The sequence below is a fragment of the Protopterus annectens genome, chromosome 12.part0 (genome assembly GCF_019279795.1).
Source record: "Protopterus annectens isolate FY-2018-M chromosome 12.part0, PAN1.0, whole genome shotgun sequence".
Taxonomy (NCBI): Eukaryota; Metazoa; Chordata; order Ceratodontiformes; family Protopteridae; genus Protopterus; species Protopterus annectens.
In genome coordinates, this window is record NC_056746.1 from 1,540,819,528 (window position 1) to 1,540,847,233 (window position 27,706).

At 41.0% G+C, this 27,706-nt stretch overlaps 1 protein-coding gene across 3 annotated transcripts in view; it reads right to left on the reverse strand.

Moving 5' to 3' along the window:
• Positions 1-27,706, reverse strand: part of LOC122817286 (voltage-dependent T-type calcium channel subunit alpha-1G-like) — a 1,023,270-nt gene that overhangs the window by 22,704 nt on the left and 972,860 nt on the right. For all 3 annotated transcript variants that reach the window (XM_044090511.1, XM_044090510.1, XM_044090512.1), the window contains one exon: positions 17,806-17,975. In XM_044090511.1, the coding sequence (XP_043946446.1) occupies positions 17,806-17,975 (170 nt within the window). The remainder of the gene's footprint in view (positions 1-17,805; positions 17,976-27,706) is intronic.

The window sequence follows — 27,706 nt, forward strand, 5'->3', positions numbered from 1 at the left end:
TTGAAGGGTTCCCAGCATGTGGTCACTGAATTGCAGTGGAATGACATGTTACCACTCCCACAACGGGTAGGAACATGCAGCACCTGTACATCGACTACATGTAGACTATATGGCCCAGACCAGATGTGTATCCCCTGCTGTAGGTATTTTACCATATACACCCACACTGTATAGACACATACCGGGTGCGGCCCCTGCACAGTAAGACACTGTCATATTGTTATGCATTGCAAATACCATTTATCCACTTGAGGCATGTGTCAGACATGGTAACTACTGCAGGTCACAGGTATTTATGTGTATGTGTCACACACATACATCATGTGTGCAATGCCATTGCTGGTTTAGGCAATAGCATGCATTGTTATGCACAAAGACCCACACAAGGTCATAATGTGTGACACAACCACACATGGCAGTCGTGGGTTACCAAAACATACCTATCTGTACTCTGACAATGGTAATAGACCCAGTAGCAGAGCGCACTATTGGCATTACTGGTCAACTAGCCCTGTTTGGCTGTGCTGATAGTGTGGTGACATCCCCTGTGTTTACTGGGGGAATATGCAGCATCTGGGGTATTGTAGTATTTGCCAAAAGGATCTGTTCTCTCACACTTGCATTTACACACACCCTACTACCCCCACACACACACGCACACTTGCCATTTGCAGGATTCATACCCCTACCTAACTAAGTCACGACAAGTGAGAAAGACGCATTAGCAAAGCGCACTATTCGGATTACTAGATGGTTCCTCTTCTCTGGCTGTACTCATAGGGTGCTGACATCATCAGTGTTTTGAAAGGGTAATGTGCATCAGGTAGTGTGATCTCCTGATTGCCAAAACTAACATGTTTTTCATACAGAATTGCACACACACAAACTCCCCACATCCAAACACACACACACACACTTGCCACTTTCAAACCCCCTACCTAACTATGTTATGTCACTCGAGACGGATGCATTAGCAGAGCGCGCTATTCGCATTACTGGGAGGTTTTCCTTCTCCTGCTGTACTTATAGGGTGCTGACATCATCAGTGTTTAGAAAGGGGAATGTGCATCCTGTAGTGTGTTCTCCTAGTTGCCAAAAGGGATATTTCTTTCATACAGACTTGCACACACACTAACCCCCTCCACACACACTGAGCATTTGCAGGATTCAAACCCCTACCTAACTATGTTATGACACTCGAAACGGACACATTAGCAGAGCGTGCTATTCGCATTACTGGGAGGTTTTCCTTCTCCTGCTGTACTTATAGGGTGCTGACATCATCAGTGTTTAGAAAGGGGAATGTGCATCCTGTAGTGTGTTCTCCTAGTTGCCAAAAGGGATATTTCTTTCATACAGACTTGCACACACACTAACCCCCTCCACACACACTGAGCATTTGCAGGATTCAAACCCCTACCTAACTATGCTATGACACTCGAGACGGACGCATTAGCGGAGTGCGCTATTCGCATTACTGGAAGGTTTCCCTTCTCCTGCTGTACTTATAGGGTGCTGACATCATCAGTGTTTAGAAAGGGGAATGTGCATCCTGTAGTGTGTTTTCCCAGTTGCCAAAAGGGACATTTCCCTCACACAGACTTTCACACACACACAAACCCCACACACACACACACACACACACACTGAGCATTTGTAGGATTCAAACTCCTACCTAACTATATTACGACACTTGAGGGAGACGCATTAGCAGAGCGCACTATCCGAATTACTGGGCATCTGTTCTGCACCTGCAGTATTTATAGGGTGCTGACATCTTTATTTCTACAGAAGTATGTACATGTAGTACTACCTGTCAGGTGGGGGATAGCATATATATGCATTTGCAGCCACCTACGTCAGGGTCAGATATGCACATCGCACTGGCAGGTTATGTTCTATACCATGCTTTGTGACCACAGGACCTGTAACACACAACAAAACCAGTCCAGAACACCACACCCACATCCAGGACACACACTTAGCTTCCCTGGGAACAGTGCCGGGATATGCATGTGTTCACATACACCATTCCAGTTGTTAACATCAGGTACAGGCATATTGTGTGTGAGAACTACTCAGGCCTCTACCACTTCACCCTACAGCCACTACAATTTGTGGGTCCATGTTTTATGGCAGAACCACACACCGCAGCCACATGGGGGAATACATATTGCACCTGTCCATCTGCAACATGGGTAATCACTGTTCCACACCAGAGGTAGACCACCATTATTGATATCTGACCATACCCACCTTTCCCTGGACATCCATATCCCATCTCCACCCCCAGGCAAGGTTGTCACTGCACACAAACTGTATTTAGCACAAGCAGACTCTACACTCGTGAAGACTGGGGTGGATGATTTCAGAGGACCCATGCTGGGGGACTATACTGGCCACTCAGCATAATCCTTGACAATTGCATTCTATGAGCATGTGTACGGTTTGCATTGATCATGCTATCCCACATATACCCATGACTGTTCCACAACAAGACACCTGTCAGGTGTACACCAGCCATATATGAGCCGTACAACAGACAGAGTGAGCTAATACATTGCAGAGCTGTAGCCCACAGAGGGAGGACATCTGTGAACAGTTCCAGCATGGCACTTCATTCACACATAATCATCACAACACAGTGTTGACAGTGGAATTGTACAGAGAATGCAGATAGGGCTCTCCTCAGTCTGTTATTGACGGCCACCTACTGTTAGATATCCTCAGCAACCCTCTTCCAGCACACACCGACAACATGGCTATGGCTTAGCACATTCAAACCCTGGGATCACCACTGTGCCCCTGCTTGACAGAGGCACAGCTCACTAGCCTCACATGTTGCCTTATGTGACCTACTTTACAGTGGCACAGTAGCCTACTGTACTGGGGGTGCAGATGCCAAGCACACTCTGGCTGAGCTGTCATTCCCTAGGGCAACAAGCCTAGTATTGACCTCTACACCCATATGTTCAATTGTCAGATGCACAATATTTGTTGTGCTGTTCTACTGTTTGCAGGTCTTTATTGCCATAGCATTCCCTGTTCCTATGACCAACTTGTGTATCTGTGGAAGATGTTTACATATGTCGGTTATCCACTATATCACTTATGTCTCTGTAGTCATTTACTGTGTGCACTGGGCAGATTGCTGTGTTGTGGTTGGTTCCTGGAATGACATGTACAAATACCAGATATGTGTGGCCAACTGCTAAACGGAGATATGGCCTAAGTGTGTGAGCATGCCCAGTTCAGCCTTTCCATGGCATGTTGTCTGACATATGCCTCATTTATCAAAGTGTGCGAGCATGCCCAGTGTGAGCTTTCCATATGTTGCACTCTGAAGTCCACCACATATTTGTGTGTGTGTGAACTTCAACAATATCTCACGTTTATGGTTGTGTGTTGGGTGTCATGTTGTGTACTAACTGGCCAACTGCTTCGTGTCTGCCACAACAGGGATTATACTGTGCCTGCATGGATTGCATGGGATACTTTGCAGACAGTTGTCAACATACTTTCATAATGACCTAAGACTGTAGTACCGTATAGTGTACTGGTTCAGTACTTTCACTGTAGTGGACAGTATCCTGCGCTTTAGTCCTATCACTGCTTGACATCTTCATAATGAGCACAACAGACTGTGTAGGGGCCAGTTGTGCAATATGACCATGTTGCATTATGTTCAGATATGGACTACCTACACCAGGCTCGTCCAACATTGGTAGTGTATTCCACAACATGGGTGGACATTGGCAAACACTAGCGATGTTCCCTAGGCCATTTCTGATGCTAGTCACAGGGTGTGTTTGTCCTTCGACACACATTGTAACTGGAGTTTGCCATGACATATGTCATGGTTAGTATACTGTGCCTCTGTCTACCTCTGACATAACAGTGATACCCAGGGTTAGCCTACCATCTCCCATCCACTCATCAGGATTCCTCTTGAGGGGTGTAGATAGGTGACTCTCTGGCTGACCTGTACCGGGAGTTTACTGACGAGTGGGGGTGCCTTCTGTGTTATGGATCATTCTGTACAGCTTGTCCTATGTATGTCAGTGCTGGGGTTCAGGTCTCTCATGTGCATAGCTCACTGCCATTCAGATTGTACAAGGTGCAGCATGTTCTTTGATTCCAGGTTGGACATGGCTTCATACATCAGGCACAGCTTGCCTGTAGCTGGTCAGTATGGCAGTGTGTGGGGCTGCAGTTTGTTTACTCAGGCAACACATGGCATCTGTTCATGCTCTTTGCTACTCCTGGTGGGGTACTTTTGTGGACTTTACAGTTGATGGAGGTGTCTGCTGAGGTATATCCCACAGGGGCTATTGTAGTCAATTGTGACGCTGATGAAGGATGACTGCAGAGCCACAGTGACCTCCTCATATCTACATCTGACAACCTTCATGATTGGGTGGGTATATAGTATGTTTCTGCGAACACTACAGCCACATGTTTGTCCAGTGCAGGATATCTATCATCTTTTGTCCCCAGGTCTCTCATTACATGTTAGGTACGTAATGGGTTAACACCTGTGTGGTAATTTGTGGGTACTTACTGTATATCCACGGTGGTTGTCTATACACAGTTCTGCAATTAGCTTGCTGACATGGCTATGGCTCCAGTTGTCTGTTTGTAGTTGGCCCTTTTGTGGGTTGCTTGTGTCAGCTGGGGGTCAGATATGGTGGGCTGTTTGTACTCCTCTGCATACATGTTCAGTCACAGTCCTTCCATTTTGGCCTATACCTATGGGACATATATACAGAACAGGGGGGGCAGGACCAGGCCTTGTGGGATGCCACTCATATCTGCTTTGTAGTCTGACATGGATGCAGCATGTCTGACCATGTCAGTTCTGTCCTTGGTCTGGTTTGCAACCCCCCTACTGACATAGGGGTATATATTTAAGCTGGTGAACATATCCATACTGAACTCGTAGGGTATTTTCTTGAAGCATATGCACGGTCCAGCTACGCTGTGTGGACCACATTGCCCTCATCAATGACCTTAATGACTGCTTCAAATGGGTCACACATGTTTAGGGGCAGGATCTGCAGTTACGACAGCCACACTGTGTAGGGTCCAGTATCAGTAGGTCCACAATAGCTTTATGTCTGCGGTACATACTGATCCTTTCCATAGCTGTGCAGACCAAGCTTATCAGGATCCTGGGGTGGTAGTTTGCAGTATCCATTCAGGCAACACCTTTGTTGTGAAAGACCACTGTTGTTGTACACTGCTCTTTGGGTACATATCCTGTGGTAAGGCTGATATTGGGCAGTAGTGTGATTTGGCATTCCATTATTCTTGGAGTCCATGTTGGCCTCAGCCCAGGACACCATCACATACCTTTGCTGCTGTGTGTTTTGCTTTGCAGATGATGGCTGTTACCTCAGCATCTGCTGTCAGGGGACCAGCAGTCTGCTGGGATAGATATTTTGCATTCTGGGGGGGGGGGTTTGCACTGCACCTGTCAGGTTGTATGTTAGCAATATGTGTGTGTGTTTGGTATGTTGTTTGTAATATCTGTGTGATTCGGAGCATATCTCTGGATGCCCAACATGGTTCCTACCATCAGTTAAGTAAGCCTTGTGATTATCCTTAGTGTCCTGTACAATTTGTATCTTCGTAGGTTCATGGGTTCATACCAGGCTATCCACCCTAGGGCATTAGTAAGCCTAACCAGAGTGTGTGTGTCTTTCGCCACCCCTTGCTATGTGACTATTATGGCCATTTATGAATTTCTTTACTGTGCCTCTGTCTGGTCGTGACACAGTGAAGACCCCCAGTATACATGTACGATTATCCATCCACTTGGCAATATTCCTGTTGAGGGGTGTCAGTGAGGGGCTCTGCCTAACATGGATTGGGATCCTGTTTCTGGGTGTGGGGAGCCTTTGGGTTATGTATCTGTCCCTCCGGCACATCCTATTTCATTATGTGTTGAGGCTGACATCTGTCACTCTCACAGCTCCAATGGCTTTGATTTCCTGTGGTGGAGCATGTCCATTACTCCTGTGTTGGACATGGCCTTGTACAACAGACATACAATGCCTCTGTGTAGGCAGTCTGTGACTGCATTCAGCTGGGGTGTCTACAGCCAGGCAGCATATGACATATATTTCACACCCTTTATCCTCTTGGTGGGGTAACTATGAGGTCTTCGAACTGCTGCAGGTGTCACGTACGGTACATCCCATATGAGTCATTGTACTAGATTATGGGTCTGATAAGGGAACAGTACAGTGGCACAGTGACCTCTGTTGATGTAGATGTGAATCCTTTCATGATACGGTGTCCAATATCGACAATCTTCCTAGCCACATTGGCATTGTGAGTGTCACATGACAGATTACTGTCGACTTGTGTCCCTAGGTCCCTGATTACTCCTTGCATACATAATGGTTTGCCACCTATGTGGTAATTTGTGTGTACCTTGTCTGGTATTTGGTGGGACATTCATACTGTGCAGTGTCTTCAGGATGTCTGGGTGGAGTTCTTGTGTGTGAGAGTGTGGTCTGTCGCATGCTACAGACTGTACAGCAGTTTTGACTACACTTAGGTGCACATGGGTGGTCTCCGCTGCTTTGTGCATTGTCAGTTACCTGGCCGTATGGGTGTCTGTGCTGCATATGGATACTCCCCCTCCTTTGATGTTTTGGTCCAGGTGTTGGGGCCATAACGCATGATATGTGGTATAACCTGGTAGTGCTGGTGTGCTATCACTAGGCTTGCAGCAGTCTTCTGTCACTGCACAGACATCGATGTTCTCCATACTGGGAAGTGCCTCAGGGGCATGCATATTGCAGTTTACATATCTGGCATTGGTAAGCATTACCCTTATGTTTCTTACCACTTATGTTTTCTAGGGTGGTGGGTAGTCTTTTTGGCCTTGCCTACATACGGCTCTATGGAGGTGGCAAAGGCCTTATCCAGTATCCAGACACACAGGGGTAACAGGTGCAAGCCATCCCTGGAACAGCAGCATGGCTTGTCATGCTTGACATCTCAAGCAGACAGACATTAGACCCTCTTGGACTGACAGCTGTAACTGTGCCACCTGTTAGACATGATCATTCTGTGTTTGTACTGTGGCATCATTCTTGGTGAGGGTTGGATGCTGCACACGGCCAGTGTCATACCGGCCTGGGGTACATACTCAGAGAGCTCATCCATGTCTCTTTTCATGTAGACCAGGGAGGTACATCTCAGGTCATTCACACCAGCATGGACATTGACTGCATCATATTTCTGCTTGCTTTGGGGTGACCTGCATACTTGTGTTATGTGGCATATTGTGGCAGCCTACAGGCAGCTTACTGTACCCTTTCCCTTGTTCAGTCTGGTGAGTGGGACAGCAGTGTGTCTGCCTATACAGACACCTATTACAACTGTATCAGGCATGTTGTTTCTCCTTCTGGCCTGTGACTGTTTGGCACACCAGCTTTGTGTACTATGTGTTGCATGTGCTATGTTTGGAGGTTGTGGTTGCTTGTGATCTGCTTTGAAGGCTTCTGTTGGTGTGGTGTGTTTGTAATTAGGGCCTCCGGGAATGTTTTGGTGTGTTTATGTGTTTGGTTTACAGTTGTGGTAGGTCTATGTGGGACTGGGTTTGTGGTGTATGTGGTTACCTTCTCCTCCTGACTAGTTTTGACAGTACTGAGTTGGGGGAGCTCAACCTCTGGTTTGGATACATGGTTGCATCTATCACATATATTTGTATTTTCCTGGATGTAATGATTATATTTCATTAAAACCATTTTTATAACATATTATGGCTAAGGATCAATATTGTATATAGTATTTATAGTTATTTATTTAATTTTGCTATGCTGCTTATTGCTATATTTTGGTTTTTATTTGGGCTATCTACTTATATTTACATATATTTAGGATCTGGCAAGATTTTAGTATCATTGTGTTTTATATATTGGATGTATATGGATTTAGGTAACAGTGATAGTTGTATTCCTACGTATTGTTGTATATAGACAGTTTTGTTTTATTTTATTTCTCTAAATGTTTTTAACATTATATAAGCATATATATATATATATATATATATATATATATATATATATATATATATATATTGCTTAATATACTGTTTATTATTTTGCATTAATAATAGAATGCATCTATCATAGGTCATAGGGTTGGGTGAATCGTATGTATATTTAGATAGGAAATACATACAAACATGAAGTGAAATATTAGATTGTTTATATTTTAAATGTTATGCATAAGATGTAAACTATATGAAGTATGCAATGCAGATTTTAAATAAGTATTTTAATACAGTTTAAAGTATATACTGTTAGTTGAAAGCATTATTAAATGAAGTTTTAATTATTGTTTTACTTTGTTTCTTTAAAGAAATCAATTTGAATTGGCGCCAAAATGGATTTAAATAGTGTGTTTATAATTGTTTAATTGATTCTGAAGAAGTCCACATGATGGTGGATGAAAGCGCTTAATTCTTTTCTGAGTTACACTCTGGTTCTGTTTGTTGGTGAGCTGTAGTCTAATAAAGGACGTATTATTGCTTCTGCTGACTGTTCTTTCTGGACTTGTTGGACATATGTTATTGCCATACTACTGATCAGTGATTACTTCCCTTTTTATGTTTGCTCTATCATGTGGTAGTTTCCTCATTCTCTTGCATGGTTTGGTAATGGCTGGAGTCCAGCATGCCATATGCCTGAGTGTATGGCATTGTGTCTTGCTGCTATTTGTGATTGCATACTCCAAGCATTCCTGGCTGTGTTCATGGAATGCCTGTATAACATGTTCTGCGGTGTGTCCCATATTCTGCACTTGCACAGGCTTTTCGTGGATTCCACATCGGTTTGTAGGGGTGCAACCTATGATTTACACGTTTTTCACTGTGGTATTCTGTCCAGGGACTGGGGTCGGGATGTGTATATCCAGTGTGATTACTCTATGCTCTGGTCTTACCAGTGAAGGATACACTTCTCATCTTGCCATCCAGTACACATGTTGCTGATTATCACATCCAGTATGCTTACCCCTCTTGTGGGAGTGGTACGTTGTTCATGGGCATTTTGGTTTATGGATTCTGGGAACTTTTCTCCGACTGTGTTGGTGCTAGTATAATGCTCCCGGTGTATGTCTGGGTATTTTCAGTCAAGCAATATAATGTGGTTTGGGGGGCTTGATATATTCATGTATTCCAACATAGGCCAGGTGCAGTTCCTGGTATTAGGACAGTAGTCTGCAGCAGGCTATATACTGGGAGGCGGTTTTAGCCATTGGTATTTGACCATGGCTAATCCATGCTGCTTCTTGTTGTGGTACCAACATGGGGTGTGGTTATCCTTGACATTTATTGCTAGTCACCCTCCTTTTGTAGCTTGTTCCATGTTTTGCGGCTGTACAGCACAGTATGAGGTGTGACCTGGTAGTGTTAGGGTGCTGATGTGAGCCTTGACCCAGTTCTCTATTACAGGACTGATATCTACATTCTCCATACTGTGTGCGTTTACACTGCACACATCTTGCTGTTTAGACTTCTGGCATTGGGTAGCATTACATCTAGGTTCCTATCCCTTGTGGTACCTATGAAGGTGGGTTTGTGTTTTGAGACTTACCTATTCAGGGCATGCTGTGAGTACTGACAGCCTTTGCCAGTATCCATGGGGCATGGACTGATAGGTGCACGCCACCCCTAGCAGGTGGTGCATCATGTCATGCTCCGCATGTCTTCCCAGCCTGAAACACATTGGCTCCCCTTTGACTAACTGCATTACTTCAGCCAGTTATTGCACTTGATCATCCCATCGTCATTTTGTGGCTTCATGCTTGGTGAGGGTGGATGTTAGTCAGGGTGCTCAGGTGTGCATATAGTACATGGTGTTACATTACTTGACACATGGCATTCATGCCTCAGGTGGTGCTGCAGGGCTGCCTCTGTCGGATGTGCATATTACACTTCCCTGTGCATGTTTGTGAGCAGGTCATGTCATTTTAGGCATCCATGTTATTATTTGAGTGAGTCAGAGGGGGTATCATTCCCAGGGTTCCTACTGAGTCAGTGTATGTGCTATGCGTTGCCTCTTTGCCAAGGCCAGGGCATACTGGGCACGCCTCCTTCTGCCTACTGGGGCAGGCTCAGGTTGTTCCTCCTCTGAGTCACGCTCTGTCTGTGATGGCCTTGGCAATGGTGGGGGGCTGTTTGGCCCAGCCCTATGCTGGTCCTGCTGCAGCTGTTTTCGCAAGATCATATTATGTAGCATAGCATATACCATGATAATTTGGGTACATGTAGTTGGTGTGTACTGCAAGGCTCCACCAGATGTGTCCAGACACCGGAACCGTGACTTGAGCAGCCCAAACACACGCTCTATTACATTACGTGTTTGTGCATGTGTCTCATTATGGCGTTCCTGTTCAGGTGTGTGTGCGTTTCTGATGGGTGTCATCAGCCACGGCTCCAGTGCATAACCTGCATCCCCCACTGGGTGTCCGTGTGGGATGTCCCCATTGGCAAATGTCTGGTACAGCTATGTCAAATGCCAGATGTGGGAATCATGGTAACTCCCAGGGAAGCCAGCACACACATTCATTATTATGCCCTGGGCATCACACATGACCTGGCAGTTGATGGAGGGGAAGCCCTTGTGGTTAATATAGGCCCTACCCCGCTCACCGGCTGGTACTTTGATGCGTATGTGCGTGCAGTCTATTGCACCCACTACCTCAGGGTATTCCACTATTTGCTGGAAGAGACGCATATTGCTGGCCAATACCTCACGGGCATTGAGGAAATATACATGATCACCGACATGTGCTGACATGGCATCCAGGAACTGGTGCAGTACCCTGGAGGCTGATGCCTGTGATATCCCCATCATATCACCAGTTGGTCTCTGGAAGGTACCTGTTGCTAGTATTCTTAGGCCAACACATACCTTGGTTTCCACTGGGATGGGTTCCCCTCTGTTGGTTCTGTGTGTGAGGCGTGGCCTACACAGCTCAACTATTTGCTGCAGGAGCTCTCTGTCCACTCTATAGCTCTACTATCTCCAGCTCATGTAACCCGTGGTAGGTGACCCTGGGCCTGTACACTCTTCTCCGTCTCCTCAGTGTGGGTTGTCTGGCACCATCTGCATTGTCACCACCCTCAGCAAGTCGCCTATGTCTCATTATGACAGCTATGGCAGCCCCTAACATTTCTGCTCTGTGTGAAGCTTTTTCAGTTTTCACTTCTATTAGCTTACTCCTGTCTTGCAGTGTCTCTTAAGAGAAACATCCTGCACTACTGTTTGCAGAGTTTTAAGTGCTGGGCTGGGCTACTATTCTGCCTGTGTAATTGCCTGCTTCTAATTGTTTTCACCTGCTAGCTTCAGCAGTATTCCCTGCTAGCTTCCTACTAATTCTGTTGCTTTCTTTTTCCTTTTTGTTTCCTCAGGGGGGAGCAATGTGCATACCAGCAGAAACACGCTCACAGTGGCTTACACGCGCGCACACGTGCTTACACGGTTCAGAATCTACTTATTCGGGTTAAAACACGCGCACACCCACGCAAACAGTGTTACAAGTCTGCCAACAGCCTCCTACATGCTCAGCCTGCCCTACATGCGTGCACACCAGCGCAAACAGTGTTAAACATCTACCAACACGCTCCCACATGCTCAGTCTGCCTTACACGCGCGCACACTGCCCTACTCGCGCTTCATGGAGCGCACACGTGAGCATGCACGCCCAGCAAGAAACTTTAGTGTAAGTAACAGTGTACACCTTCCATTTCTTGACTTTCCCATGCTTATCTTGTGGCACTCCTCTTTCCCTGATCTGTGTCTGTCATCTGTCATGTTACACTGACCTCCAATGAACTGCATTTCTTTCTACCATTCCCCCTGTGATGTCACCTATCTCCTACTCTATTCCTCCCCCTTATGTATCTCTTACACTACTCAGACTGTGCTCATTTGCTATGTGACTGTGAGATTCAGTATCCTAACCCTCATTTACATGAGATTGCCTACTAATGCTTAGTTACATTTCTTACACTCAGCTTCCCCCCTTAGCAACTACTACACGGTGGCCATGTTGTTCTTGGTCTGCTGGTCCCTGCATTGTAATTCCATGTATTGCATAAAACCCACATTTGTGGGTTTATAACCTTCATTTTTATGTTTTATACAGCGCAGCCCCCAAAAAAAAAATTATATTTTTATTAATTTTGCATCGGGTTACCTTGCCAATGGCCACATATTTGGCCATTGGCATGCTGCCTGACACATATGCACCCTTTATTTGGAGCTGACATGGCTCCATTGTGAAATTTGCAGAAACTTACTCAGTTGTCAACTGAGTACATTTCTGCAGCTAAATGTCTCTTACACGGGATGGTTTCTGCTTCGTGGATCGCTAATATACCTCATTTGCATACCTTTCAGATGCAAGTGAGGTATTTAGTATGTCCACGCCCAGTCCGTGTAAGAGACATTTTAGCTGGTCTCTTGCACGGAGTTTAGGGCTGTTCCTGGATCGCGAGGCTTGCATGGAGTGTTACACATCTCTTACACTCCGTGCAAGCCTTCGTGAATCCTGCCCTTAGTGTGAAACAGTATGCTTGGCTTATAAGGGCCTCAGGGCCAATAGCCAAGTAACCTCCTATGTCAAGACAGTGGTAGGTACAACTGAAATGTGAACTAAAATGCATGAAACTGGTGTGAATTTAAAGAAGAAAAAAAACACATTCTAGCCCATATAATTGGAGCACTAGTATGATCAGCCCAAACCATGCTGTTTTTGTGAGGAAATGACACACATTTTCAGAAAATGTTAAGTAAAAGATGTGTGTAATAAGGAGATGATATGATGGAAAACATTTTAGGTTTTGTAATATGTATGCCTTTACAAAATAAAGGAAATTATTTTAAAAGTTAGAACATTTTTAGCAAATACAAGAATTACTTGGACAGCTGATTTTTGCTGTGAACTGAAAAGAAAGAGTAAAGAAGGTAGCAGTAGGAAGAAAAGGTAATGGAAGTAATGAAAACGACTGATTTACAGACAGCAAATAAAAAAGAACTCAATTATAAAAGCCCGGTTATACCCTGCAAACTGTTGGTCTTAGGTTTAGTAAGAATATGAATAAACTCACATTTTTCAGACCATAAAATACAGATCACAAACTGCGCAGAGCAGCAGGGCTAGCCACTTGATGGTGTAAAATATAACTCTAAGTGTATCAGTCGTGTCAACTAACATCACCAAAATAAGCACTGGTATTTACCAGTGCTAACTGGGTTGACGACTCAGCCTACTCTGACCTACACTAGGGATCGAAAGTTTACCCCGGGGATCACTTCAATGGCTCTGCTGAACAGAGGCACAGGGGACTAATCTAAGAGGGCGGTGAAAGCCAACACAATTCCAGCTAGGCTTATAAATGCCTTCAGGCAGATAGCCTAGTACCTACCTATGACCCTACCCTTGCTAATGGTGGGAGGGGGTGTATGTGCCCCTATTGGCCAGTGTGGGCCCTGGCCATCTGGTGTTCAGTTACCCAGCTTGGGCTAGCTCTGTTGAGTCAACACCGAATGTAAATGCAATGGGTGGGAAGTTGGCATTATGGTTATGGTGGTTACCTCACAGGCAAAAGATGCAGGGTTTGATTCTCACACAAGGTAACTAACGAGACTTAAAATGGCCTCCAAATTTAGTTAGCCTAGCACTAATCTATGAACCTATGAAAAACAGAGTTTCATATAAAACAAAGGTACCTGAAATAGAAGAAAGTGTAATTTGAGTTTGACAAGATTGTATTAAACAAGAAAGATAATATTTTCAAATGCTATAGCATGATTGTGTCCAGATGTAGCTTTGTTATAACTCTTAGATGACACAATGGGTGAGTTGAAAAAGAAACAGATGAATGAATATTTATAGCAAAGCAATAGACAGACAAAATTTGGAATATATAGAATATGTAGTACATTTTCACAGTTCTCTGGGGAAAATGACACTATGTAAGTTGAAATTTAGTAAAAAAAATTTCAAGAAAAATGATATAGTTATAAAAAAAAATAATCATCAAAGGTAGAAAAAGATGCAGCGTTTATCTAATATATTGCAAAAAAAGGAGAGCATTTAGAAAATACTGAAAGAAAGGAAATGCATACATGAAACAAAAATATGTACGACTATCCAGGAACATTTCAGAAAATTGTATGCGGGAGAATGATAATGGTCTGGAAATAATTTTACTAAGGCCATCACATCTCACCACCATAGGCCACTCTCTCATCATGATGCTTTAAAAGGTTCTGGACTTGGCCTACTTTGATTTTTTTTCTTTTGAAATAACATACAAACACCATGCTACTTTCAGGTAAATCCAGTATACTGATAAATCAATACTGTTTATTCAGCCCACACTGTGGCAGCAGTACATTCAGTTGTTCAGTATAGATTAAACTTTTGCTGAAGTACAGTAACTTGGGTCTATATCCTAAAAAGCAAAATGCATGCTGTTTTTGCATATACAAACCTCTTCTTTACCTGTTGCCGGATTGTATGACAACTTTGCAGATCACTTACCCATCAACAATATACAATCTGCAGAGCTGCTTGTGTGGTCAACTGCTATACAGTACCAGAGACATCATTGCCCACTACGCCTGAAAAGCTAAGTCCATGTTTCCTGCTGCACATTCTTCTCTCAATATGCTATATACTATTTAACCTTATCAGAACCACCATAAAAAGTCTTGAGATAGTGAACTAGTCTATAACAAGACCACATGCTTTTTTGACTCTAATTGCTTGCCATCCTGTTGAAAACCAATTGCGCTAGGTCTGTTCACACTGCTTCATTTTTTTTCAATACTTTCCCTGGCACAAGTTCCCTGGACCTGAGATTGCTCCATCAATAGCTTGGGAAGGAGATGTGGCTCAGAGTGGAGCAACTGTCTATATCACAAGTATGCTGCCCTGCATACCAGAGGAGTTTTTGTATGCTTTAACTTGAGATCATGAGCATCACTGCCATCTTCAGGCACCACCTGTATGCTAAATTTTAATGGCAATATGACGTACAATTATAGCACAGTCCCCATCACTTTGAGGATGTCAGATCTCTGGCAGACACTCCTGCCTTCCAGAATGGGCTCGCTGATAAAAGGGCATTCCTTCTAACCCCCTACCTGTCCTCTTTAGTGTCTCAACTGCTAATTGAACTCAGGTCATCTGGGATGCAGGCAGGGATACATCGTTCTATGCTACAGAGTTTTTTTGGTACAAAACCTTCATGTTATCATCACTGTAAAGCTGTAATCAAGCTTTCAGGACTAGTATTAGCTAAAGCTCACTCTGCTAACAGCTTACATGGCTCTAAACTCTATTAAATGCCCAGCATTATCAAATATAGTATGCTGAGATTCTTCATCAAGGTCACCTATCTCCACAGACACACTACAAGTGCACATTAAACTGACTACTAAAAGGCAAAGTGACTCAAAACATGGAGTTTGCATAGCCAAGCAACATCATAAGGTCCCTCTGGACAAACAGGAACATGAATGCATTTTCTGTTCTACACAAGGGGGGGGTGGGGTTAGCATAATGATTGAGGTCTTTACCTCAAACATACAAGGTACAGGGTTTAATTCTGACCTCTAGTGTTGTTGGAGGCTACCATAATGGTTAAGGAATTTATTTCAGAAGAACAAGGTGCAAGGTTTGAGTTTCACCTTTAGAAGAGAAACTGGCTAGGATTAAAATGGCCCACAATAGCAGCTAGCCTATTACTTACCTACATCTGCCATGTGATTGATGAGTCTGAGTCCTGAAATACAGGGAATCAAATTAATTGCCTTCCCAACTCACATATATATATATATATATATATATATATATATATATATATATATATATATATACATATATATATATATATATATATATATATATATATATATATATATATATATATATATATATATATATATATATATATAGGTCCTGATCTGAACATCGAAAATATGTTTCAGCGAAATGTACATGAGCAAACTCACTTTTGCGAAAGGTGAAAGTGCATTTTATCGGAAAAAAATGCAATTTGCATGTAAATTTAGTTGTACATCAACATGTAGTGTTGATTGTACAACTAAGCAAACTGTTGCTTAGATCGCGGTATGGCGGGGGTAAGGGAATATTCCCTTTTCCCCACTGTAGTCCAATCTCAGAGTGAGAATATTAAGGTGGGGTGGGGGGCTTATTCCCTGCATAAACATGAGTAGTGTTTTATTTGTTTAGGTTTTGGTTTGTTGTTTTTTTTTTTTCCGCGAAACTGCATTTTCAATAAAATGCACTTTCGCAAAAGTGAGTTTGCTCATGTACATTTTGCTGAAACGTACTTTCGATCTATCAACATAAATCCATATATATATATATATATATATATATATATATATATATATAGATAGATAGATAGATATGCACATTTACAGTGTGCATTATTTGTTATCATAGCTGAATCACATACCTGTGGAACTTTCTTTATAGAACAAACTCATTAACAGTTTAACTCTGGTATACTGGTGATAGGTTAGCTGTGGCGACCTCTAACTGGGAAAAGCCGAAAGAAGAAGAAGAAGAAGCTACAGGTGATGGGTTAAGATATCTATACTATATGTATACAAAAACCTACAAGCTGTTGAATTCATTATTACAGTTTGTTTCATAAATACTATAATGAACTAACATGTCTTGACAACCAAGAATCATAATACGGCTGTAAAGTTCATGCTAAAATTTCTTGAGTTTGGGATTTATGGTTGACATTTCTAAGAAAGAGTTTCTTCTCTTAAAGCCAGTGGTTTTAGAGGAAAAGTGAAGTGGCCAGTCACATTAGGTTGCTACAAGCACATAGATAAGTGCCTGATGTTATACGTATGTTTAAAGCACATAGATAGGTGCCTAATGTTATACGTATGTTTAAAGCACATAGATAGGTGCCTGATGTTATACGTATGTTTAAAGCACATAGCTAGGTGCCTGATGTTATACGTATGTTTAAAGCACATAGATAGGTGCCTGATGTTATACGTATGTTTAAAGCACATAGATAGGTGCCTGATGTTATACGTATGTGTAAAGCATATAGAAAGGTGCCTGATGTTATACACATGTTTAAAGCACATAGATAAGTGCCTGATGTTATACGTATGTTTAAAGCACATAGATAGGTGCCTGATGTTATACGTATGTGTAAAGCACATAGATAGGTGCCTGATGTTATACGCATGTTTAAAGCACATAGATAGGTGCCTGATGTTATACATATGTTTAAAGCACATAGATAGGTGCCTGATGTTATACGTATGTTTAAAGCACATAGACAGGTGCCTGATGTTATACATATGTTTAAAGCACATAGATAGGTGCCTGATGTTATACGTATGTTTAAAGCACATAGATAGGTGCCTGATGTTATACGTGTGTTTAAACTGATTTCTTTTCTGCATTTTAATTCTACTTAGTTCAAAAGAACACCATTAAAAGAACATTTAGGCTGGAAGAGACTTTCAGTGGAAATAATACTCCAACTTTGTACAAATGTGAAGTGATACAGCATTGTGGTTAAGATGCTGTCTGAAAAAGAGGGTTTGTAACCAACTGACTTTCAGTTTTATAAAGTATAACACTGAGTATGTCACTTTGGGTTCCTGTTAGCAATGGATCTGCCTTGTTAATTAAACTAAATAAATAATTTCTAGGATATTTATTTTAGATCTCAACTCAATATGCTGATTTACTGGCATAACTTACCTGTCTTCGCAGCATCCTCTGTGAACTAATAGACCGCCTGGGTGGCGGAATTTTGGGAATGCTATCCTGGTCAGATTTGCAATGAGGTTCTATGGGGCAGAAAAGGTCTGCTGGGATTTGGAAATGTTTCCCTGTGTCAGCGGGTTGGGACTGGACTGATGCTGTAGAGCCTGGAACAATAAAACAGACAGTAAACTAATACAGTCAGAGAGTCAGGATCAGTAAAATACATTATCTGAAGCTTGAGTAATGACTTCAGTAAAGCCATGACAGTTATATCCATAAAACATAGCTACACCATTTTGTTACTCTGGATGATTCGCAGGAATTATTCATGTATGCCTACACGTTTTAGAAATACAGCATGCTCCTTAATACTTCTTAGAGTACATTCACTTATGAGTCTAGCTAGTTCTGTCACTTAATATCCAATCACTATCTTAAGCACTATGACCAATTAATTTTTCATGATAACTTATTGTTATTCAAACAGAAAAAAGGACTGTTTGCTACCAATCTGAATTAATTGTATACATATTACATGAATATGTTCTTTTCATTCTTACACAATGTTCTATTTCCTCTTTCTTTCTTTCAAGAGTATTCTTAATGCTGTAACAAGTTTTATTTATAATAACTTGGTGCTGCGCCCACCACTCCATCCACTGCAGGATCTCCAGCCAAAACCCACCAGTTATTTGTCACTATATCACAGATTTCTTGAGTGTCAAGCATATAACTTAATACTAAATCTAAAGTATACTTGTTTTCAAGTTTGCAAGTTATGCTGCACCAAAATATTGCCACTGTAGGACTTTTAATGTAATTTATGTTGCGGAGTATCTATCATGCCATACATTTTATGTGGACAGGACTATCAGGAAATTGAGGTCAAGAATATGTGAACAGTGCCACACAATAAAAAAGAAGGGAGAAATGTTTTGTATAGACATACTTTAAAAAGCACAGGTTTTAAAAATATATATTTTTTGTGTGTTAGACTCACCTGTTAGAACCTGATATTAGGGGCACTGATTCTAAGAACATGTTAGACAGCAAGGAATATGAGTGACAATTAAATGCCACAAATTCTGCCAGTTTAAATGACCATATTCATTTTAAATGTGTTTTAAATAAAGAGAGGCTTAATACCAAGGATATGATTGGATGCGTCCTGTGGTTTAAGATCAAGTGAAATAACTAATTTCAATCAAGAGACTTGACTGGATGTGTTTTAGATGATGTCATGAAATTTAGGAACTGGTTTATTGCATTCTCATTCAAGTTTAGTATTTTTAAGTTTGTGGTTAACTGTTTCAAATGTTCTTTTCTGGCATTTACAATAGATATTATTTGTGGTGGTAGCATCTGCTGAAATTAATGTCCTGTTTTATCCTACTATAAATATTGTTTGTGGTGGTAAGAAAGACTGTCATGGTGCTGAAACAGTTTTATAAACCATGCTGCTGATGACAGATCAGCCCATAGTTGTTATGCGGTTAAAGAATTATTTATATGAATGGGCAAGGATTGGAAATGGCAGTGGGTCTGTAATCTTTAAGTTGTGAGGTTGTTGGGACTCATGTTAATTGCATGACAATGGCATGTTTGAAGGCAAATGGACATTTCTGGTTGTCAGGGAATAGACAAACATCACTGGCTTTACCTTTTTTCAGCTACCTGTTTAAGAAATAATGTTTAGAGTTTAAAAGATTTGGAACCAGAAGGGCTCAGTTTAGAAAGAAGGAATTTGGTTTTGTTATTGGATCTTGAGTTGAAGTGACATACTGCGTAAATACAGTAAAAGCATACAGTTTTCTCTCCTGACCATAAAAATTCACAGATCTAATGCTAGTCACTAAAAAGTATACCAAATAGAAACGTTCAAATATATATCTCCAAAAAATAAACACTTATCTTTTGTAGTCTTACAACAGGTTTTTGAAAAACAAAAGAACAAAGGTAGAACGCCTAACTCACTGCAGCTTTGAGCAACAAAGCACAAACTAGTTTAAATACTGGTTATTTAAAGCAGAGAAAAAGGGAACAGCCAAAGTTCAAATTATCCAATCAAAAATGCCCCAAACAGAGCCGTGTAGCAGTAACTCTAGCTAGATCAGATCAAAACTAAACCCCCTCCCACAAAGCACAGCTAGGCATCTCTAGACAAATGATTAACTGTACTACAAGATCCAAAGATCACAAGCAGTACTAGATTCAGCAAACCCTGAAACTAGTCTATGCTAGTGTTTTTCAAGTGAGTAGACAGTAAAATGAACAGAACATGCAGAGAAAAAAAAAGGAGGCAGAGATCAGAACAGAGGTAAGGAATCAATTCACTAAACCTAAAATGCAGTTGTACAGTTTAAACAGATATGCAGCGAATAATGTTTTAGTTAATCAGAAGTTCAGAAACCAGTTGAAAATAAGCACTTATCTTTTGTAGTTTTACAGTAGGGTTTTGGAAAATAGCAGAACAACGACAGAGTGTGAGGCCCCATTGGAGAAGCAATGAGATTAGGATCAGTAGCATAGCTAGGATGGTGCAAGAGGGGCAACTGCCCTGGGTGCAAAGTGTTACGGGGCGTGATTGGCTATCCATCATCCCATTCACTCTTTACTGCAATATTGGCTTTTAAAAGTCAATATTGCATGTGCAGTGTAACCTGAGAGCTGTAGTGCTCTGTGTGTGGTCTAAACTATTGCAACTGCTTGCTACATTATAGCAAGCAGTTTGCTACAGTTTTAAAGTAAAAAAAAATAATAATAATATTTTTTAACTACAACCTGAAAGCTTTAGAGTTCTGTGCAGTATTTAAAGTATTTAAACTGTAGCAAGCCATTTGTTAAAGTTTTAAAGAGAAAAGATTGTTTTAACTAAACCTGAGCACCATAGCATTCTATGCAGGCAGGATATAATCTGTAGCAACTAAAAGAAGATTTTTTTTCCTGCTAAAGAATGAGGAAGGAGATTCAGGGGTAGGGCACTGCAATAGGCTGTCATGCATCTGGTTTGATTGGGATAGTATTGGGACAACTACCAACACCAAGAATAACAGCATGGGCACAATTCTATTATATTCTGTACTTTTTGGAACAAGCCAGGTACGTGAAATTTGATTTTTAAGAAGAGGGGCAGGGATTAGTTTTAAGAACACAGGTAGTGATTAGTGGAAATGATAGAAGTCCAATAAAATGATTATTGCTGTGGCATGGTGGTGGGAAAATAATGTATAGCATCTGAGATCTGTAATTTGAAAAAAAAAATGCTGTTTTATTTTTACATTTCAATTACAGCCTATTATCAGAAGAATACCTAATAATGGCTAACTTTTGGTGTTGTTAGAGAGACAGGACATAGGCTGTCTATAGAAGGTCTGTGTCTATGAAAAACTAGTTAAAATGCATTACTGATACCAATATATCTTTCAGTTTCTGAAGGGGAGACATTCATATCAGAAATGTGCACTGAAAGTGTTTGTTGTGTTTTATCTTGGAGGAGGTGAGGTGGAAGGACAGGCTGTCTATGGCCAGAGGACAATTGATTCATGTAAAACACACCTTGATACTCTCGGTTAGTAATAATTTCTGTGAGTATGTTGGTGGGGGGGGTGAGTATATATGTCCTAGTGCAACATGTAGATATTACTGTATGGCAGACATTCTTTTTTTTCCTTTCATTTTCCTCTCCTTTAAACATTAGAGATGTGCACATAAGGTGGCTATCTTACAGGGGAAGGAATATGGAGGCATTTTGTTCATGAAAGCACATGGGCATTACTGCTGATAAATAATTGGGGGAGGGGGAGTGCAAGTGTCTAACAACAGTAAGTTATAGTAATAAACTGTTACTGCCACTCATGTGTTTCTTTTTATTTTCATTTAAAATTTGGTGAATAAAATGTGGATATCATTTTTAGGGCATATAAGACTAAATGTCAGTCATGGTTGATATGGTTTGTTGGAGAGGAACTATATGTCAAAGAGAAAAGTAGCTATTAATATTATTTATATTAGTATTATATATTGTGATAACTACTCAAAGATGGTGTACATTCAGAGAAATGGCACATTCCACTGGGATAGTACGTGCATTTTGCACCTAAATAGGTTATTGTGAATACTGTTTTACAGAGGGGTACGTTAAGGTAATTGGAATATAGATTTTTACATAACAAATCCAGCATTTCACAGGGCTTTTGTTGTCACAATGTGGTGTAGTATCCAATTTCTACCTTGTGATCACCTGACCACTTCTTTCAAAGTATGGTAAAACTAAAGTGCAATAAACTGTCATTAGTTTAGAAGGAAAACATCTTTTTCTATTTTTGTTTACTAGTCAAGGCACCATTTCAGCTACATTCTGTTATAACTCTTTTTTTCATATTTTCCATTCTCAGCAGGCCTGTAGCTATGGCAGGATAAAGGGGTGGCTGCCTGGGCACAAACTGTTAAGGGCAAAATGGCAGCATTCATTAATTTGAGAGAGTGAATACTAGCTCACATTGTCTGCAAGATTCCCAGACTTGCCCACCTGTAGTTTAAACAGTAATTATCTGGATTTGCAGAACTAGTGTGCATTTATGATGGACTGCGTAAGTGGAAATCTGAAATATGCACAGAAAAAATAACTAAATTACTGGGGCTGTCTAGTGGAAAATGACTAGCTGCCTGCTGTTTTGCAGGACTGATGTGAAATGTGTGAAACATCTTGGAATACTTTAACAAATGGTAACTCTCTCTGGGGAGTAAAGGTGTGTTACATTATATGGCCATCCTCTTTTATTACAATAAAATGTCTGAATTGTACACAGAAGGGACTGAACTGCCTTGTGAGGGTTGTGTGGATGAAAGTATCTGACCCTGTTGTGACTTGCTGAGTTTAAATCATCTTTCAAAAAATAAGGCAGAAAATTATCACAAAACATGCAAACCTTCAGAATTTTTCAGGGCATGATGGCAACCACATTGCAAGGTTGAATAAGTGGATACTGACATAGGTTTAGTAGTGGCCTGATCCCACCTAAACTAAAACCAGCCCTTCTCGGAGGTGTACACAGAAGGTCACTATAGTTTCTGTGGGAGCCTGGTACATTGTCATTGTGTTTTTTATTTTATTCCTAAACCACAGACTTGTACATAGGTCACTACAGCTTGTACTGTGCTGGGGACATTGTGGTCATTATTTCTTTACATTTCCTTAAAAATGTGTGAGGTGTGTGCAGACGGTCACAATACCAAAGATGAAGAATAACACAGAATTTTTGTCCTTAATCAACATTATTGTTCAGACTATCAGTGGAAGAAAATACTGTTTAAAATGTTCTGAAATACAACTGAGAACATCTAGAACCCCCATGGCTTCTGAACTTCAATTTAATTCACTTATTTCTTGCACATTTATTACAATGAAGTCCTGGTTAGTTAGAGTGTGTTGAAAGGGTGCAGGAAAAAGCAAAAACTCTGAAATGTACCTCAGAGTATCTAGGATCTCCATGGAGTAATGCAGTTATTTCCCCTCCCGTTATTAGAGGGCATTCCTGCCTAATTAGCATGTGTTGAATGAATGAATGAATAAATGAATGAAAGAATGAATGTAGAAAAAAATGAAAGAATAAGACAAAATGTAAGAAAAAGGATAGATATCATATACTGAGGAGAAAAAGAGATGTCAGTAACATAACATTGTTCCTATGTATAGTAGGGGGTCCAGACTTACACATCCTGCTGTTGTCTTATCTCTCAGTTGTGTGTGATGAATAACAGATTTACTTTTAACTCATAAGCTGATATATAGGACATTCCCTTTTGTTTCTATAAGACATTTTTCTCTGAATTTCCCAGACACATGCATATCCACTGCTGATATTTGCTGTGAAGCCACATTCTGTACTATAATAGCAAGCTTAGCCCCAGGTCCCAATAGCTTGACACCAACCACTGAACAGGCACACTTTCTGCTGTCAAGGAAAAATAATGACCTGACACCTACACTATTAAGAAATACACAAGCATATACTAACCCAAGTTAAACAAAACTCAAGCAGAATCATTGGATGAATAACTATCCAGGAATGTAAGATGGGGATGGTAACTTGAACCTAGCAAAGATGTTCCCCTCATAGATCCACTGGTACAATAAGAACAGAACTGTTATATATAAATTATGAAGTCTCCTGGGTGACTTAGAGACTGGGTAGAATTCCTAACAGTTATGCATTCTAAAAAAATAAATATTGCTGTTCCATTGTGTTATGAGCCTTATTTTTTGTTCTTGTTGTTCATATTTTAAACTGTGTGTCTTGAAGTCTACCCATAAGAGCTCTCCTGTTTGTCCTGTAGCCTTTCACTTAGGTTTACAGGTGTATAGGTGTTTACTAAACTAATGACCACTAGGGGATTTTTCTGTCTACTCATGCCCTTGATAAGTGTAAGCAGGAGCTTGGGAGATCAAACATTTACAAGCAGGGTCCTGGGAGATGAAACATGTCCAGGGTCCCTGTGTCCATTATAGACATAGGTGCCAAACCACGGATGAATTTCCTGTTCCCCATCCAACTGTCCAAATTAAACTTGAAATTGCGTTAGGGAGGAACTCGTCTTCACATACCTGTCTGTCTAGCAGGTCCTATTTATATCACAGGCAAGGTTTAAGTCTTTAGAATAGGTAATTCTTGTACTGTTTGTTTTGCAGATATGCAGGAGGTCCATTAGGGTGGGGAAAGACAATGCCTTGTATGCAAGGCATAGATCTCCCTCAACAGTATGTAGGTGACAGAATACAGGGATAGGTTCCTGAGGCAGTCTGCATAGGACGTTACTTATATCCTGTATTCTTTGAGTGAGGAATCTCTATGGATGTTCCAGTTGTTGGATATACATGGTTAGCTACATACCAAAGGGAGCACTGTACTTAATGATAGGTCCAATGAATACTGAATACTACAATGAAACAGAGACTTCCTTGGACCTAGATCCAATACCTTTGTTTATAAGTTGCACAACATAGAATGATTTTCTTACTACTGTGATGGTCAGAAAGATTTGGCCATTCTTCTCTGAATTTAGTGATGAGGAGTGGACTCCGCAGAGATAGACAGAAAGTAGACAGAGATCTCCCTTGCCCTCAGTATAAAATGAGGTTATTATGACCTCCCTCTAGTCCTACTGCAGTGAGCAGAAAAGGGGAAGAATTGCTTACCCCCAAGTGGTAAACAGGTAGACATCAAGAGTGTTCCACTAACTGAAGATCTAATCAAGTCAAGGCTTTTGAATCCACAGTCCCAGAAGCGGACTGGAAGATGAGTCTGGTAGCATGTCCTCCTGGCCCAAGATGTGAACTGCAGAGACAGTCATGTGTCACCTCACTGTACTATGACTGCACACATCCTTCATTGTTTAGATACCAAATGACATGTTCATTGTTGGACTAAATGAGGATAAAGTTTTTTCTTTCAAAGCCTTTAGGACCAAGAGAGTTGATATGACCCCTATCCAGTGCAAATTACTTCCCTTGAACTATGAAGGCGGTAAGATGACTTCCTGACCTTGCCAGTGAAGTATCTATCAGCAACACAAATACCTGATGAAAATGGAGGCAAAGATTGTCTGGCACTCATATACCAGCAAGCAGGGAATTGACACTATAAGATGATTAGCAAGTATGTGGTAGCTGTGCATCTACTAGACTCTCATAAACCACTGCAAGACCCACATCCTAAGACATGTAAATAATATCATGGCAGACATCAGGTATGGACAGAAAACACAAATGGGTCTGTGTTCAGGCCATACCTTTGCTGTGCCCTTATTCACACTAGAAAATTCAGCACCTTCTCTATTGCATCATTGCACAGCAGTAGCCAATACTGTTCTACAGAGTATATGCAGATGACCTGAAATTGGGTAAACTGATTACATGTGTTACAGATAAGATAACTTGACTAAATTGACCCTTTTGGGCACAAGTGAATAATATACTGATAAATACATGAAAAACTAAGCATAGGAGATTTGGGAGACATAAATTGAAAAGTGAATATTTAATACAGCACACAGTTGTTGAAACTGTAGACTCATTCAAGGAACAGGGCATGTGAGTAGATTCAGCTACAAGTTTTTCTAATCATATCAACCAAGTGGTTGTATTAAAAGATTTATAAAATCTACGAAACCAAAAATTATGAAGTCATTGGTTGTTAGTTACATTAGACCCGAATATGGAAACCCTATAAGAAAACAAGCATGAGTAAACTGGAAAGAGTTCAGTGGAAATATACAAAGGACATCCATGGATGTGAACATTTAAGTTATTATGAAAGACTAAAATATCTGAACTTGTACAAGTGTCTCTTACAGATATCTAAGAGGAGATCTTATTCAAGTATATAGGGCATTTAGAGATGACTACTTCTGGGAATGTTTGGGGTTAACAAAAAGTACTAGAGAATCATCAGATAACCTATGTAGAACATTCTATAAAATGAGAAGTGTACTAATTGGTTCTATGACAGACTAGCTGATCTATGGAACAGACTACCAAATTACATTAAAGCAAGTACTAGTTTAGATATTTTTAAGAACAGCTTGGGCACTTATTATGGGAACAAGTGTTCTGGTATATTGGCAAGCTAGAAGGGCATTAAAGCCTGTGCTTGAAATGTTTGTATGTATGTATGTAACAGTGGAGCATGTTAAGCTTCATCCTAGTGAAAGCAGCCCTCTGAGAGTGGATCAGAATGGACTTCTCCTAGTTTCTGGTCACCTCCAGGAACTGCAGCTATGGACTCATGCACTCCAGAAATGCCACTAGTGAATCTTTTGATGGTGCTAGCAGGACACAGTGATCTAGATAAAGGAATTTACATCTTCTCCAGCAAAGCCCTGGCCACAATGGCTAATACCCTGGTAAAAGCTATGGTTGCAGAGGAAAGCACAAATAGTACAGTGTGTACTGAAGATTATGACTGAACCAAAGGAGTCTCTTTGTGCAGATCCTGGGCAGTGATATGTTAAAAGTCATGTCCAGAGACACCATAATGGTGTCCTGCAGCAGCTGATGAGTAACCCCTTGGAGAATTACTATCCAAGACTTGACATACCAGATGTTCTTATTTAAGTTGTTGAGGATTAGAATGGAATAGGCACACTCCTTATTCATCAGAACCAGAGAAAAGTGGAATTAGAACCCTTGGCATCTATCTGAATAAAGCTGAGCCACCTCAGACTCTTTGAGGATACAGTTAGGGACTATCCATAGAACTCTCCAAAGATCAATTGCTTTCTATATGGAACCATTTGTAAATTATGATCTAAGAGTTCCCAGATGGGGCAATCTATGGCATTAACTTGGGAAACTGTCCCCTCTATGGGCAGCATAAGACAGAAGTCAGGACTATGACTGCTGGGATAGTAAAATTGTACTGATGGACCTCACATCTGGCTCTAGTGGAAAAGACAAAGCTATTTGATACTTGAGGGTCTTCCTTGGTCTGCAAAAAGTATTCTTCCAAGGTTTGTCAAGGTCTGGAAAAAGAAGAGATGGAAGGGGCTAAAAATAGGGCTCAGCACAGGTTGTCCATGATTCAGACAACTTTCTTCCTTTTCAAGGGCTTATTCACTAAATCCCATGAAGGTTGATTGAGTGATACATCCCCCATTAAAGGGGCATGTAAGATAGACTATGTAAGGTTCTCATTAAATGGCAACAGCATCAGCTAGGGTCTCATGCACAGGGATATGCCTAAGCCATAGTGTCAGCATTATCAGTACTGAAGAAGCACCCAATTTTGAAGCCAAGTCAAGTGATCAAGGAGAGCTTGTCTAAAAAAAAAAGCTCTCTTGATATCTTGCTACAATATGAATATCACACATGAAGCTCTTCAGCCGTGACTACAAATAC